This window comes from Cryptomeria japonica, chromosome 4 (genome assembly GCF_030272615.1).
Source record: "Cryptomeria japonica chromosome 4, Sugi_1.0, whole genome shotgun sequence".
NCBI lineage: Eukaryota > Viridiplantae > Streptophyta > Pinopsida > Cupressales > Cupressaceae > Cryptomeria > Cryptomeria japonica.
The window spans coordinates 668,819,272-668,836,823 of record NC_081408.1 but is presented as its reverse complement, the minus strand read 5'-3'; the positions used below and the strand labels follow the sequence as shown (position 1 = coordinate 668,836,823).

At 35.3% G+C, this 17,552-nt stretch overlaps 1 protein-coding gene across 4 annotated transcripts in view; it reads left to right on the top strand.

Moving 5' to 3' along the window:
• Positions 1–3,915: 3,915 nt before the first annotated feature.
• LOC131061839 (protein DA1-related 1) overlaps positions 3,916–17,552 on the top strand; it is a 72,609-nt gene continuing 58,972 nt past the window's right edge. Inside the window, exons 1-3 of one of the 4 annotated variants that reach the window (XM_057995683.2) lie at positions 3,916–4,158; positions 4,300–4,448; positions 7,133–7,287. In XM_057995683.2, the coding sequence (XP_057851666.1) occupies positions 4,418–4,448; positions 7,133–7,287 (186 nt within the window). In that variant the 5' untranslated portion in view covers positions 3,916–4,158; positions 4,300–4,417. Of the gene's footprint in view, positions 4,159–4,299; positions 4,449–4,503; positions 5,149–7,132; positions 7,288–17,552 lie in introns of those variants that run through there. The other 3 variants (XM_057995680.2, XM_057995681.2, XM_057995682.2) reach the window with 3 other exon arrangements.

The window sequence follows — 17,552 nt, the reverse complement described above, 5'->3', positions numbered from 1 at the left end:
CTTTTTAAGATTGATCTTGTGCAGTAGACTAGGTTTGTAGTACTTAGGATTGAACTCATGGTGCTTTTAAATGGACTACAAAGTTTTTTTAGATGACATGAGAAACTAAGACAATTATCATAGAATGTTAATAAATAATTTGACAATTGTGAATTAATTTTGTACAACTCCAATATTGTTCTTCTATAATCAATTTTTACAACTCAAAACTCATATACATCACATATAATTTTCATATATTTATTGCAAATATTTTACTTAATTAATTATATTCTTTTTTTTAATAGATAAATAGCTGCAGAGGGGCAACACCCGTTTTTATTACCTATTAAAAAATTTACAACCTGATTCAAAAAAGGAGCAGTAGGGAGAAAGAACCAGGGGAAGAAACCCCCCCACCATTGCTCCATAAACAGTCATAATTCGACAAATAAGGAGAGTATTGATGATACAGAGCAAGGCCCATGGCCATCAACCATTTGCTATCCAAACCCAGTCACTATCTAAAAACCTATGCTAACAGTATTATATAACAGTCTATACCAAGTTTTAATAGGCCCATGGCCGTATTCAAAAAACTAACTACCCGATAAAAATCATTAATGGGGGCGCCAGGGTGGTTATGGTTCCCAATTCTGTCGAAGCCCTTCAAAAATTTCAAAAATTTCTGTAATCTTTAACCTGGGCAAAAGTAGAACTATGGAGCCTCACCCGCAGCTGCTCCCAAGCCTTTGGTGAAGGGGTCATCTTCCTCCTCTGAGCTCGAGTCAAGAGAACTGTGCTCCGCAACAAGAGTGGTATCCAGAATGACAGGGCAATCCTTACCACAGGTGGCGTGTGCAACTGACTGAGCTTTATCTCTGGGGTGCCTACCATCTCGGGAAACCATGCGTCACCACCGCCGAAGCCCCACTAGTTTCCATCCTTAATATTTCCATTTTCCAAAATTCCAATGTCCCTTTGGTCGACCAGGGCTTCATCTTGCAAATATTTACGCCTCCAAGTTGCAGTGAACCCAGGTTGCAAACCAGCCGCCTTAAGAAGGAAGGAAATGTTCCTTTCTTTCTCAAGCCATGACCTTGTCAGAGCTTCGAAGTCCAGGGAGTTCACAATGACATATTTTTTAACCTCCGCGCCATTCCCTAATCTCATGTAGAAATTTTGAGGCAAGGGGGTTCTAAGATTCCCATCCAAATTGTCTAATGTAGAGTCAATAGCTCCTAATTGTCTGTGTTTGAAGGTCATTTCAGTGATCTTTTTGGCCAATTGCTTGGAAATGGCCATATACATAAGCATTGCAAGGAAGAAAGCTGCAATGTTAGTGTTGGTTCTATATCTATGGAAGGCTTTCAGGAATTCCGCGCCCAAAACTTTCTTAATGCAATGCAGAATTAGAGGGTGTTTGGAGTTGAGCACTTCCAACATCCTCTTATCTATAACTTCCCCTAGAAAGGCCATCTGTTGACAAGTTGCTTCTAGCAGGATGGGAGTTTCCATGTCTTCGTTGAGAGCTGAGCAAGAGATGCGGTGAATAAATGAGGGGCTATCTTTCTTAATTTATGTCATCCCTTCCATAATCTCGGAACTCGAGAGCGAGTTTTAATTCAAGCCGCCATAGCGTCCCCATAGATCTTGAAGATTGTGTCATTATTAATGCCTTATGCCACCTGGGTCCTTTTTTCACGTGACATTACATAGCAAGGATAGTTGTATCATGTGGCAGAGATGCCATCATCATCACATGATGTGGTTTTAAACAGTCTGTCCGCTTCAGTATTTCCTTCCCTATAAACATGACTAATGCGGAAATCTTCCACTTTATCTAATACAACGAATATCGATCGTAACCATTGATTGAGATGCCAACTTGACGTCAATTTCTGATGAATAACATTGATGACATTCAAGGAATCACCTTCCAGGTGAATTTTTTTAATGCCTAACTCCACCCCAAGTAGAAGTTTGCGCAATGCTGCTCTGAATTCCGCTTCATTGTTCATAGCCAGGCCAATATCCTCTGCTATTTCTTTAATACAAATTCCTTGGGTATCTCTCACAATACATCCAATATCGCTTCGGCCAGGATTTCCAACGGACGCACTGTCAAAGTTTATTTTGCTCCACCCCTCCTCCGGAGGCTCCCACTTAACATTCAGCCTTGGGTTGCTAACTACTTGATGGTTCCTATTTCCGAAGAGGGCCAAGATTATCAGGTTTGGAAGGGAAGTCGTTAGTTTTACATCCCATTTTGTCAAAATATTTTGTTTCAAAGTTTTCTGCTTAGAAGCTTCGTTCATGAGTTCAATCAGGCTTTTCTCAATTTTCTCACATAATGCAATTTGAGGCATTTCTTTCTCTTGGAAGATTCTGCGATTGCGTTCTTTCCATATTTTCCATATTATTAATGAGGGAAGGATGTTATATATTTCCAAATAGTGCCTTTTTTCTGGCTTTGGGCCATATCTGGAACCACTCATCAATTCCTCTTGGAAAAGGGCATTGTAATTTTAGTTTTCCCATAAAATGCCACCAACTTTTGTTAGAAAATTCGCAATGTAGGAGGAGGTGATTCGTGGTTTCCTCATATTGCCGGCATAAAACACATCTGCTTGGACCTTGGATCCCAATTCTCCTTAATCTATCCCCTATTAGGATCTTTTTTTGATAAGCCATCCAGGCAAAGGACCCAGCTTTAGGGAGTAGGTGTTTGTTCCAAAAAAGGTTTAATGGCCACTCTTTCCTGTCGATTGCAACTTCTATTAACTTGTAGCCAAAACATACTTTATATTTGCCGTCCATAGACCCACACCATCGAATAATGTCCTCATCTGAAGAAGGACATATTAATCGATTCCTGATGACTTCGTTGTATATGTCTTTGTGGACTTGATCAAGGTTTAAGGGATCCACAGACTTCCAATTCCATTTGTCGCAACCATTCTCATTTGTAACAAAACCATAATCGTAGACCTTTTGTCCCCAGAGGCTGCAAGTTTCTCTCATTACCGTCTGTAGAGCAAGATTTTGACTTAGAACTTCCTTACCCCCCCAGGAATCATGCCAGAAGGAGGCACTTTTTCCATTCCTGATTTCCCAAGAGGCATGATCGCTGATGATTTCTTTGCAATCTAATATGAAATTCCAAATTGCCGATCCTCTTGGAGGATTGGCAATGGTAAGTATCCTTTTGGGCTCCATTGAATCTAGGTATTTCTTTTTGAGGACCCTAGCCCATTTTTGGCTACCACCACTACATATTTCCCAGACCAATTTGGCTCCCATAGCAAGGTTCATTAATGATATTTGTCTGATACCAGCACCCCCTGCAGACTTAATTAATTATATTCTTACTAATTAAGTTATATAATTAATTATTACAAATATTTTACTTAATTAATTATATACTTATTGATTAAGTTACATAATTTATTTAATATAATAACAAAAAGCCACAATTTTATTTTATTTTATTTCATGTATTGATTGTACACTATTTAAATTATCAATAATTTCAAAATTGGTTAATAAAGATCATGTATAATATTTTTTAATAAAACAAAAAACAACAACACATAACCTACTTCAATCATGCATCAATCTTTTTATATATATTTTTAATATATTAATAATTACAATTTTATTTATAATATTTTTTCAAAATTTCTTAAAAACTAACCTTTGATGATATCATATGTCATACTCTATAAATATTTAAAGGAGACCTAATACAAATTTTTAATGGCACCTGTGATGCATCCTCATCAATTCTCTCTTTTAGTAAATATTTTATTAAAATCATAATATATTTTATTGGTTCAATTCCTTTCTTTGCGAGGAAATCTCCATTTCACATCAGAATTTTTGTAGTCAAATGTAATTTACTTATTTATCAATTAAAAAAAACACTGTGATAGAAACGTACTCGCTCTTCCTATGTTTGCAAATCTATATTGCAGGGCATGTTGAAAATAAATTTCTCTGCCTAAATTTAAAATTTCAGGATTTACTGTGCATTGTCTTGACACCACCACTACACCGTTTTAACAACATTCTATTTCATATAAGTACATCTAATAAGGGTGCCCAGTTTGGAGTTCTTATTCTTTGAATCAGCTTTGTGAGAGCGGCCCATTCATCATCAGGAGCATCTCTTTACAGGTTTCATAGATGCCCACTTTTTTCTTTTCTCTTTAAAAAAGACATTTTGATAAGAGATAAGAATTTTCACTGTTTTACCTTTGTGTCCAATATGAAATTGGTGTGTGTAATTGTTGACTTTGTAAAGCTGGATCTGTGTAGTTAATGGGCCATGGTGGGATTTGGGTGTAGCTATATTATTGGGTGCTCAATTATACAGTCAAATTCAGATCCTTGGGAAGCATATTGATTCACTGACACAGATTTTTGTTCAGCTAAAATGAGTCAAATAGTTCAGCCTTGTATTCTTGGTAGGCATTTCATTTCAATTTTCTTTGATGTTTTTGGTTGTTACATTTCATGCGTTTTATCCATTGCAAGTCTGTTTGGTCAAATTTTAAGTCTGGTTTTTGATGTTTTACTAATTTAATTCGGCTATTTTAGCTAATGGAGGAATCCATGTGAAGTTCTGAATCGATGGTTATTGCATAATCCTAGAAAACTGGCGTTAGATCTTTGTTAATGATTGTTTTCAGCTTAAAGTAATATTTGAGATAAGAGCACTGTTTGTGTTCTTAATAAGAAATATTTAGTTTGGAGTTGGCTTCAGGTGCGCTGTTAGATAACTTGTGAGGGACTAAAGCATCTTCGAGAACGCCTTCTGGGTTTTTGGGGGTAATGTTCAGGTCAGGTGGATTGCCTGGCCTTTGATTACAGGTGTTGGCCACGCTGCCGGAAACATTCTCCCCAGCGGAGCTTGGTCTTTGGGCATTCTAATAAGTGTGGGATAGCATTTAAACCCCAAGCACCGAGAGCACCAATTCAATTACAAAATAAGACTAGATGGGGCAAGAAACATTAAATTGATGTTTGGCTCATATAACAGGAGTGACTCTGTTACCCTCATGATTGATTGCAAAAATATCTCCTAAATTGGAAATATTTCACTTTGTTTTTTCCTGCAAGGATCCCATGTATAAGACAAGCAAGATTCTGCAAATAAGCATGACTGTAAGTCTATATCTCTGGCCTTTGATCTTGTTCAGGCTGGATTTGTTTATCATTCCATGTGCGTAGAGATTGCTTTAATCAAATCCCTGTAATTGATTGAGTTTCTGGTTTTACCGTGGGAAACAAGGAAAAAGTTTGATCCTGACATTTTTTTGGCTATACTAGAAGGGTTGTATCATTTTCCGTTCCGTCATATTTAATATTGCCTCGCTTTCTCAAAATTCTGAATATGCGAGAAAGTTTCTGAATATCTTTATTACTTTCAGAATGATGATTTTTTAACTTCTGCTGGTTTTGCTTTCCGTATATTGAAATGAAGAAACTTAATTGTGACATGGCTAGGAGCTAACGAAAAGGATTTTATTACTTCCTGTCCATGGCTTTAGGTAGCCTTTCTTTTTCAAAATTTGACCATGCCAGCAAGATTGCTCTGTTTCTTTAATGCCTTTAAAAGCCAATGTATAATTTTGCCTGTTTTGTTTTTCTACTAGAGGAAATGCCAATGCATTCTCATATGCATTAGAGCCTTGTCACCATCTTAAATGATACATTAGAAGAGCCATTTTAATTGCCATTTCTACATGGCACAAATATTTACAGTGTTTTGTTTTTTTCCCTTCCTGTCTCCTTTCAGTTCCCTTTCAAATTGGTTGAAATACATTGATACATTAAAAATAGTTGACAGTTAAAGCTGAATTGCCTTGTTAAAACTTAAAACTCTATAGCATGGTAATTATCAACTGGGATGCTTATTCTGCAACTGTTTTCATTTTTTTTATCCATAGCATACTACTTAATAACCCACGATGTCATTTCTTTATGGTTTGCTTTAGGGATACAACATATTTTCCCAAGTAATTTCATACCTGGATTGAGCTAGATTTGATAATTCATTGATAATTGACCAACTTTGAACAGCAACTATTCCAGTCATATTTTTCGGTTCTAGATTATTTTCAGCTTTAGATGGCCCTTTCCTTCCTTTTTTTACCCTTTGTACTCTGCTTATGTCTTTTATTTGAAAAATGAAATTACAAGAAAGATCAATGCAAGCTAAATATGGGGTCTGGTATACATATCATAATCTGCATGCTAAGCTTACCTTTCTTGGCCTAGAGATCTTAAGAGTGAACAAAATATGCCCAAGGTTGTTTTTGAGGAAACTAATGACTCTGATCTGCCTGAACCTCCCTATCTCTCATCAGGGTTTACCTATCTTCACTATTTTCTAGATTTTAACAAGTTTTTAAATGTTTATGCGAATAGTTTGAGAGTATTAGTTGTAACTTTATCTAGTATCTACTGCATGCTGTTGATAGACTAACCATATTTGCATATATTTTCACATAAACAGATTGGCATGCTAATGAAATTTTCCTTGCCTTAGAAGGTCCAAAAGCATCTTCTAGATAACATTTTGTTCGTTTCTACTATGGACAATAAATAACTTTGTGATATAGTGTCTTTTTTCTTTCATCACACTAAAATACACTCGAAATAATGTTCTCTGCAACATACTTTTGTTATGGGTCACTTATATTTTATAGTAATGCATTACTTTTGTTTCATTACAAATTTAAATCATCATTTATAGATAGTCCGTGAAATAATGGAAAGCTGAATATAGATACCAAATTTGTTCTGTCTGCACATGTGGCTATGTTGAAAGGAACAATTAGTCAACATGGTTACAATAGCTAGCATATACTACAGCATTCAGCTTACACTTCAATCCAAACCCTTTATAGCCATTTATTTTCTAGTTATATATGTTTTATGACTAAAAAAAGGCTTTAGTAATTTTATTTTGCTACTCTTCATTAGCCTTATGCAGTCAACTTAATCTTCATTTTGAACACTTTATAGCTATTCATTTTCTAGTTACATATGTTTTCTGAATAAAAGTGAGATTTTAGTAATTTCTTTTGCTTCTCTTCATTAGCCTTATCCAGTCATTAACTCATATTTTCACCAATGCATGCAGATCATGTGGTGCCTGGTTATGTGCAAAAGAAGTCTCGAATCATGAAGTGGCTTAACAAGATATTTAAAGGCTCTAATCACAGGATTTCTGAGGGCCAATATCATGGAGGATTTGGAGAGGAAAATAGGGTTTGGGATGTCCATTCTGGCTCTTTGGTAATTTCAAACTTCAGTTATTTACTTTTCAAATTTTTGCTTGTCATTGGGTGATCTTACTTCCATCACTGAATTATCAGATTTTGGGTTCTAGATTACCGTTGGTTTCTAAAATGTAATATGTAGCATGTAGTAAGTACTATTTCACTTTTAGGTAGATTAAAGGAAGTAGCTTATTCCAAAGCAAGTTTCTTAACCAAGAAAAGGTCAATCAGCTTACTATTTCAGTAGAGTATAATGTAATCTATTCTATTTTACTATAGGTAGTTTAGGGAAGTAACTTATTCCAAAGTGAATTTCTCAACCAAGAAAAGAGCAAGCAGTCTATTGTTTTAGTAGATTGGAAAGTGTGAGACAAAATTACGTCGAAGACTTTTGGGTTGTTTTATAGAACAATTTTGTGAGAAGGTATTTTCTTAAGCTGTTTGCTATATTTAAATTTTTTTTTCCGAGTTATGACGCACTATTGTCTGAACAATGCTGTCGGAGTAGGAAGTCAATTACTTATTATTTGAAATTTTTGTGGCTTTTTGTGAGTTAATTGCAGGCCAATTTGGAGACTTCTCCTTAGTACTTGGTCAATTGCATTTAGCTTTTAGGTAAAGCTAGTGCCAAAAGCCTTCTTTTTTTTTTTTTTGTTGTACATGGATGCATTTTCATCGAAACTTCTTTATAACATTGACCTAAAATTTGATGCAGAGCAATCTCCATAGTTTGTGTTCCTAACCCTAGATAGAGAAGGAAGGAATGAGAACATATTTGTTGAATAAGTTTTGTATACTTTGCATCTTCTGCACCCTGCCATACCTAGTGGGACTGAGAGCTGTATCTCTGCTAGATGATATGACAGGTCACGCGTGTTTGGGAGTATTATTTGGGCTCTTTAGGCAGTTTTTTGGCCTGTGGTTTATACCTATTGTTTCATAATGCTATTTAGCTGTTTCTTATAGTGATTTGCCTATAAATACTAGCACATGGGTTAGGGTTAAGCACAAATGAGAAATGTCTTATTGTCTTGTGACAGTGAGTGAGTGCTGTTTTTTCTGGTTTTTTTTCCCAAAGGATTTCCTAGGGTAAATAATTATGTTGTATCGTGAGTGGGCCATTATTTTCTTTCAATTGCATTTAAGATTCTGCTAACAATGCTTCTCCTGCATAGGTTTATTGGTATTACTTATCTTTAATATTATTGCCCATAAATGATCAGAAACAATTTATGGGGTTAATGTGCATATCAAAAGCATCTGTCTTTGGTTTGATTTCAAATTAATGTTTATAAGGCAAGGTACTAATCACTATAGAAGGGAGAGAGTGGAGCAGTTTATGGTGTAAGACATTGTTGCCAACTGTCTTTTTGTTTCTGATATGTGAATTCTGGCTTTAATTGGCACCAGTCAGTGATTCCACAAACAGGGGGGTGTCATCCCAGTATTTTGAAACACATTGTACTCGCAAGGACCCTCTTGAAACACACTTAGGCAACAGAGTAGTCCACTATGGGTCTTGAACTTGGTACCTATTGCTGACAGTCAATAGGCATGTCATTGCACTATCTGCCCATGCACATTGCCAGTTGTCTTCTTTGAGTAATTGTATGATAGATATATAATTCCACATCATTTATTCGGCCTCTCATCTTGACTGTAAAGAACTCAGTACATGTCCTGTCTTCTTTAAATAATTTTATGATATATTCGATCCGTGATCTCTGACTTTAAGGACCCCAGTATATGTATGAGGATGTATTGTAGGCCCATCAGAGGATGGACCTATGAATTGTATTATATAATGTTGCCCTGTAGTTGCTTCTGTAACAGTGTTTATCATAATTTTTGATGCAGAGTTTGTCATCACCATAGAAGATCAACAATTATTGGATCATGCCTGAAAATTTGTGTCCTTTGATATTCATTATCTGGAAGAGTTTCTATTTGAAAATTCAAAATTTCTAACAACTTTCTTTTCTTGGTCAGAAACATCTATCTAGCATGCTGGATGCATTTTTTAGCAAATATTGGATTTAATAAATTAATAATTATGTTGGTAAAAAGTGCATCCACCATGCTGCATAGGTACAGTTTTCTTGTTCAACCTCATTCTAAATATTCCAATGGTCTAATCCTAGTTAAACTTAATAAACACTTCAATTCCTCAGTGTTTTCCTTAACTAAGGATTCTCAATCACTTTCCCATTAGTTAGCTGAATTGTGGATTCTCAATCGCTTTCTCATTAGTGAGCTCAATCGTGAATTCTCAATCACTTTCTTATTAGTTATCAAATGCAAATTTTGAGAATCAATAAAGACAGCATGCTTCATCGAGAATAATTAATTTGAGGCAGCACATGCCTCTTTGACTAATGAAAGGATCATTTGAGAAAGCAACTCATTATGTTCAAAATTCATCTTTTGCATGGTTAAGTGATTTCCTGTACCAGAAACATTCATGTTGATTCCATGATACACTCACTCACAACAAATAGAAACCTGAATTGAGCACTATCAACAATGAGGTGCTTTTGTTGGTGAGATAAGCAATTGCTGGTGGAAAGGAATTTTATTTTTTAGCAGACTTCTTTCTGTAGCCATTACTGTTATGTTTGGACCTTTACTTTTGTTCAAAAGATGGATACTTGCCAATTCGAGGCAAACTTATAGCCGATGGGCATTTTGGTGTATGTAGTATTACTATTTTCAATTTTACATCATATACACATTGACCTTTACTTTTGTTCAAAGTCACAAATGTCAAAAACCGTAAAACATGGTGATGGAAAGTATGATGGCTGCCTCTAATCGGCATCTGCCAACACTACATCAAAATCAGTCTGACTTTGAGTCACTGCCACACTATGAGTATGAGAGGCTAGCTCATCTAATGGAACTTTAACCAATCCCTTCTATATCTCCTCCTTATCAATTTGGGTGGTATCCTTTGGATCAACATCCCACTTTAAAGATGGAGTATGTCGATACTCTAAAGTTTGATGGTCTTGCAGTCACAAAGCACTATGCACAGCCACCAATTTCTTTGCATGTCTGGAGATTAACCTAGTCCTCTTGCTAGAGTGAATAAAGCTGTATGTGGACCAATTCCTCTCTGCAGTAGAGGAACTTGCAACCTGTGAAAGGAGGCGAATAGCAAGCGTCCTTAAATCTAGTACATCTTTCCCATGTCATGTCCACCATCCAATAGGATCCTTTTGATATAATGTAGCTCCATCTACCTTCACCTCTGGTTTACCGAATGTTGGACCATGAAGATTAGTAAAGGCAAACCATTGTGTGTGAAGTAAACTTGACTCAATTGAATACTGTAATGTCCCCAATTGGGGTATACTTGATTTTCGCCCTAAAGTAACAATTCCAACAATACAATTTGTTTACAAATGACATTTTTTAACTAAATCATATAATAGCTATTGAACTTAAAATAAATAAACAATTAACACTAATGAAATGATGATTAACATCACCTCTTTGGATCTATTCTATAGTTTTACTTCCAACAATCAACCATATTAGGGATTGGAGGGGAAAGCATGATAGGGTGCCTAGAAACTGTTTGCCACAACTAAGCCCAAGGGCGTGAAACATCCAACCAAGACAATTTGACCCATTTGCCCACAAGTGGCAGGACTTCCAAGTCCAGTCCATCCAACTTGGGGTGGTCTACTTCCACTGTGGGAACCAGTCTGCTGCCTCTCCCTAACATGTTTCCTTACTAATCCATATATGATTGTTTGTAGGGAAAGATTGGTAAGTCCAATTAATAACTAGATCAAAGATACATAAGATATTACATATTAAACAATATACTTAATCAGTTAATCATATTGCATACCAATTACTTTCTAAATCAAATGGCCCCTGTTTTCTGAATGTAGATTATATATTAATTTCTGATCTGATTTGATTGTTGTGGAATGATTGATCAATTGAGTGAATTCCTTTGATTGTATCATTTGAGGTATTGGTGAGTGATGATTAAGAGATTGTTGATTAGATGATTGATGAGTGATGATGTAATGAATGTTGGTTTGATATATTTGTGAATGATGATTGAATGAATGTTGATTTGATAGAGTGGTTTGCTGATTGATTGTTTGCTTGATTTGTTAATTGATGATTGCTTTTGTGGATTCATGAGTGATGATTGATAAGCGATCCTTGAATGATTGGAATGATCTCTTTTATACTTCATTGGTAAAAGGGTCACCACCTTTCATAAGACTTGAGTCACCACCTTCCATTGCTGCCTTTTGAGAATATAAATTATTTTCCAAATGGATCTTTACAAGCGTCCTGTGTTTTATAGTTATTTCTACATTTGGCTACAGATAATTAAACAAGAATCATACCTGCGACATGTCTACTTTGTAAATTCCATATATAATCATTATACCATAGGCCTAGGCACATTGTGAAGCTCATCATGTCCATAAGTTTCGTCTTTGTTTTATTAGACTAAAGTTATTTACCAAATCGTTCTTCATGTTTGATAAATGTACAAATAGCAAGCCTTTGCATACTTGGAATGAAAGGGTTGGCTTTAGCTTTCATTCAACATGAGTGCAAGCCTACAACATAGCTTAACACAACTTTACAAGACAAAATAGCTTTAAGTTTGCTTGGGTTTTCAGATTCTGTTTTAATGGATTTAGGCTGATCAGTGTTGCCAAAAGTGAGCTTGTTTCAAAGCAAAATGTGGTAGACAATATCATGAAGTTCATGGAGGAAATTTTGAATATATAGGAAGCAAGTAAAAGAGATGTTGGAACAAATGGCTGCCAAACATAAGTGCTTCAAGATCAACATGTCCCTTACTAGTTCCATCTAATTTATAAAGTTTAGTTTCAAATCCAAAATCAGGGATTCAAACGTCCTCACCATAAACTTAGATCTATGCACTTTGCCCCGACAACATCACCAAGTAGGTTGGAGAAAATGCTTTTATTAGTTTTGTCTGATGCCTTACCTGGAACTTATCCAATCTTAAATATTGTGTTAGTTAGATCATGGTTTGCACCGCTATTGAAGCAATCCATCCACAATTTGAACATAATGTTGGAATTCGATCCACGAACACTTATTAGATACTCTTCTTGAGCTCACCACACATGGATATCCATATACCAAGTCAACAAGAAACCTTCAAAGTGATGTTTTAACACCTGCTAACAATGCAAACAACATTAATAGATGTTCTCCATGATAAAACATATGAGAAACATGTAAAACAAAGCATCAACAAACAAGGAAACATAAACACACGATTGAACACAATAATTGCTTGGAGAAACTCTATAAAGGTGAAACTCTAGAAAAAGTGAGCACTGTGTTCCTTATATCACTATCTTAGTCATCGTATCATCAATAAGGCTTATTGGATTCATCTAAGTTACTGATCCTATTACTGGTTTGGGTATGTGTTTGTTGGTTTGGTTTGTAGATGTGGCCCAAAAATATGAGTTTCACCCATTTTGGATTTGCTGGTACAAAAGCATATAAAAATCATATATATATTTATAGCCTTAAACAATATACATATTTGACATTTCCTAATATGTTTAATATATAGTAATATTTATAAGCCTTATATAATATTAATAAAGTTAATATGTGACATTATAATATAATTAAAAATTATAATAAAGGTAGTATTGATAATTAATAAATATTAATAAAATAATTTAAAAAATTAATTAACATACAAAACTATTAATTTATTATAAACAAAAACATAGTTCAATAAAAGGAATGAATAAATAATGTTTAATGTTTTTAAGGCATACGTAAATTACTCCCTCAACGATGATAGAAAATGCCAATGATATAAAGAATGTGTACAGATCGCATATAAGAACAATATAAGGATTTCAATTTCCTACTTTCATGCAAAAGAATTGTGTGACATGTGTTTAATGTTTATGCTTGCAAGTAAGTAGGATTTGTCTTCCTATGTCTATGTTCTTGTGCCACCTTTGTATTTTTGCCCATGGTTGCAACCTCTACAATTGTCGTGTCTAGAGCCTTTATCCTTTCCTATTTTCTTTGTCTAATTTTTTACTCTTTTATACCAAAATTGTCAGGTTCGCTGTGGAATTAGAGAGCCTATCAAAATTTGTCGTGATAGGAGCAAATGACATCAAAATTTGGGATAGGCTTGCCAACTTTCAACTTGGACAAATCCATTGTGGTTTAGTAGTGCCTTGGATGGATCCCTCCTCAAAGTAAACTTGAATCTATATCCTAGCTAGATTGGACCCAAACCTGTAGGTCGAAGAGGCTGAACTAGTAACTTAAGGAACCATACAACACATACAAAACTCCTTTGCAAATGCTATGCAACCCTTGCAACTTAGAAACCTTGTCTTCAACACTTGCAATTTCACAAAGAACAAGCAAAAATTAAAGTTCTAACATGAGTCAACGCTTTCAACTTTATATTTACATGAGATATACTATTCATCTATCCTTGCTTGACACCAAAGTTGAAGAACACACATGAAAAGTGAATGGATTCAAGTACTTGAACCCTTAAAATTTTGTTCTCTATCCTAATAGTTAACACTTTTGTTGCTTCCACTAGATTGGTGATTAGGTTTTTACCATGACATCAGTGTCTTCACCACTTCCTCCAAACTTGCAATTTCATTTTTGCCATAATGTTTGTATTTTTGCTAGGGCATTGGGGACTTTGTAATGTCACCTTTCCAATTATTTTGGACGTAATTTTGGCCCATTCCTTATTTCCAATGGGTTAAGATATGAAAGTAGGAAATGGTCATTTTGATGTCGGAGTTTCTTCTTTTGGCTTGCCTTTCAACCTAGTTCCGCCTTGTTCCTTTATTCCTGTTAGGGTATCAGTCTTTTCCATCTTGACATATGTCATCCATTCCCCACCTTAATTTCTTTTAAGTTTTTCTTTGTAGGGATTTCAAAGTTCTCCTTGTTGGCATCCCTTCCTTTTTGAGCTCCATTTCTTACCTTATCTTTGTCTATGTTTCAGACTTTTCCTTACCTTGACTCCTTGACTCCTTTTGAGCTCCATTTCTTACCTTATCTTTGTCTATGCTTTCCCTTTGAACCTTGACTCCTCGACATGTGGTAAGAGTCATGAGGTATCTCTAATGCCTAGACTTCAAAAATTTTGCCCTTGGCACTATTCACTCCCACCTACCTGACCTAGATTGCCATTAATGATTTGATGTGGGCTTGCAAAGCCCCCATTAGGTTCTCCCACCTAAAACAGGCAACCTTTGTTACCTTTAATTCAATTATTGGGGTTTCAAGCTCCAATGATCCTCACACTATTCTTGGCTGTTGTTTTCGTGGATTTTGCACACTCTTCCTTGGCCTGCACACCTTAATCTATTGGTGGTATTAATGCAAAGAAAATTGTTAGATCATATAAAAAAACATCTCCCAATTCTTCCTTGGCACATCAAGGCTCATGTGGGCATAGTTTCAAGTGTATTTCAAGGGAAATTGACGCTTGATAGATATGGGCGTTCTCTATAGTGTACCAATTAAGGGATCATGGAATTTAATGCAGATTTCAACATCCTTCTTTGGGGTATGGGCCGAAAAGACTTGATTTGGAGTGAACTATGCATTCTACACAAACAACTCCTACCAAAAATTGTTTTGGGCATTGGTGTTAAAGCAATCAATGTGAGGACAAAAACCTTTTGGTTTCAAGGATTAGAGTGTTAAAATATTCGATGTTCAATGTTATTAAACAATAGAGTGAGAGCTCTATATAAAGAATTTACAAGAGACTATGTTTCTAAAAGAAACAATTGTAAACAGAAGCTGAAAATATAAACTAACTTAAACGACTAAGATGACTAAGATGCCCATTAAAGAAACATTACAATATTCTAATACCCTCCCTTAATGGTCATCATTCTAACTACCCAGAGAATAACAAAGAAGGCTGCCCCCTTCTTCTCAGAATATTCTGTGACATGAGCCTACCACTGACCTTGTCATTGAGATGAGCCTGCCACTGACCCTCCCAGAATCTGGAGAACTTTTGGATAACACAAATCATTTACAAACTTTTGCAGATGAGCATGATGGCCAAAACAGACTGCAAGAAGCCACGTCTTTCGAGGAAAAAATTGCCAAACCCAAAAATTGAAGTTTACAAAGCATCGTTTTTTCAGAAAAAATTGTAAAAACCCTAAGACAAGAACACGTGTACTCATGATTTTTGAGGACAAAATCATGCAAAACCCAGAATTCCACACGAACATTGCGAATCACAGATGACTAGACACGATTTTTGAGGTGAAAAATTGATCAAAATTGAACACAATTTTTGAGGTGAAAAATCGATCAAAATCGGACATGATTTTTGAGGTGAAAAATCGAAAAACCCTTACAATAATATTTGAGGAGAAAATTGTAAACCAAACAAAATAAATTTTTTAGGATAAAAATTATTAAAAGCCTCCCAGAATTTTTTAAGGGAAAAAATTATTAAAAGCCATTAGAAATTTTTTAAGGGAAAAAAAATTAATAAAATCCATCAGAAATTTTTTAAGGGAAATTTTTTATTAAAACCCACTAGAACATCTCCAAGCGACCAAACAAAGAGGCAGATTGTGTGCCCTAGTTGCATTGTTGCAGGGAGATGAAGACAGCGAACAAGGCCTGACTCCACGAATCCCTAGATCGTAGGTACAGAGGATTTGAAACCCTAGGTTGCAGGATGCAGAATACAAATGCGGGTTGTAGATCTGAAACACCATAGTCGCGAACAGAAAGCACTAAAAATTAGAAGAAGACCTCCACAATCTTCAAACGTAGCACCCAAACTGCCCACAAACATAGGTCCATGAACCCACAAAAATTTCGAATTATAGCTTCAAAAGAGCCCACAAAATTCTACAAATATTTCAACAAAACCTCCAATGATCTATAAAAAATTGAAAAAACAAATTTCTAGAAAAAAAAAATTCCAGATAAGAAGAGGTTATGAATTTTTTTGCCAAATTTTATGAAATCCCATTGGCCCGCTCTGATACCATGTTAAAATATTCGATGTTATTAAACAATAGAGCGAGAGCTCTATATAAAGAATTTACAAGAGACGATGTTTCTAAAAGAAACAATTGTAAACAGAAGCTGAAAATAGAAACTAACTAAAACGACTAAGATGACTAAGATGACTAAGATGACCATTAAAGAAACAGTACAATATTCTAATATAGAGGATGAAACCCCGTTGGTTCTGTATGACAATCTCACTTAGAGGTTGTGAATGAGCCCACATGGTTGTAGATTTAACTTTAATAAGTTTGCATGATTTGTAGTTGTTGTGGATTCAGGCAATGCAATTACAGTGTCGCTGTTGCCATGTTACAACATATTTTGATGTATTTCCTGACTTCATTAATAATAAGAAAAGTTCTGAAATTTATCTTTCTTCTCTGGCTCATTTGTTAATTGGGGCTATTAATGTTGGTGTATAAATTCTAAAGAAATCTGCATTTATGCAAGATCTTTTTAAAATATTTATATCTGAATTTATTTGCACAAAGTTTTTGTGGGGTCACTACAGATTTTGCTATTTTTTATTTTGTACTTTTTCATAATCAATAAATTTGTGAAAGCTCTCCAAGATGTTCCAGATCACCTGAACTATCTTACAAACATCATCATAGACTGTCATGTATCAAATAACACCAGTTTGATGGCATTTCCATGTTTCAAAGCTTAGTTCCCTTCCTGATTGAGAAGTTCTCCACGACACCATTGATCCAGCTTGATTTGATCTGATTTTTGGATCAGAATTGATCCATGCTATATAGTTGTATTTAAGCATGATTAGATCATTGGAAATAGGTTTAGTCACATTCACTACAAGACCTTCCCCATGTTGTGTATTGTTAAAGTAGGTGTATCACCAGTGTAAGTTAAGCGGTTTTCTAGGGATCAAATATAGTATAACTGTATAAGTTTCCATGTTTGCACAGCTAATACAATGGGGACTATTTATTTTGAAGGGGGAAATGAATGACAAAGGCACCAAGTCCTCAATGAGATCAAGTTCCTTGAAAGCCAAAATTTTCAAATTCATTTGATGCTAGTGTGTCAACCTTCACAGCAACACTCACATCTATCTTACTGTCAACTCCATTTCGACTGCCAACATGGGCAGTGCCAAAGTCCTTTTATTTAGATTTGACCAATCTGAGTCCGATGTTGGCATACCACTGATTATGGCCAAACTCACCTAATGCTAGCTTGTGC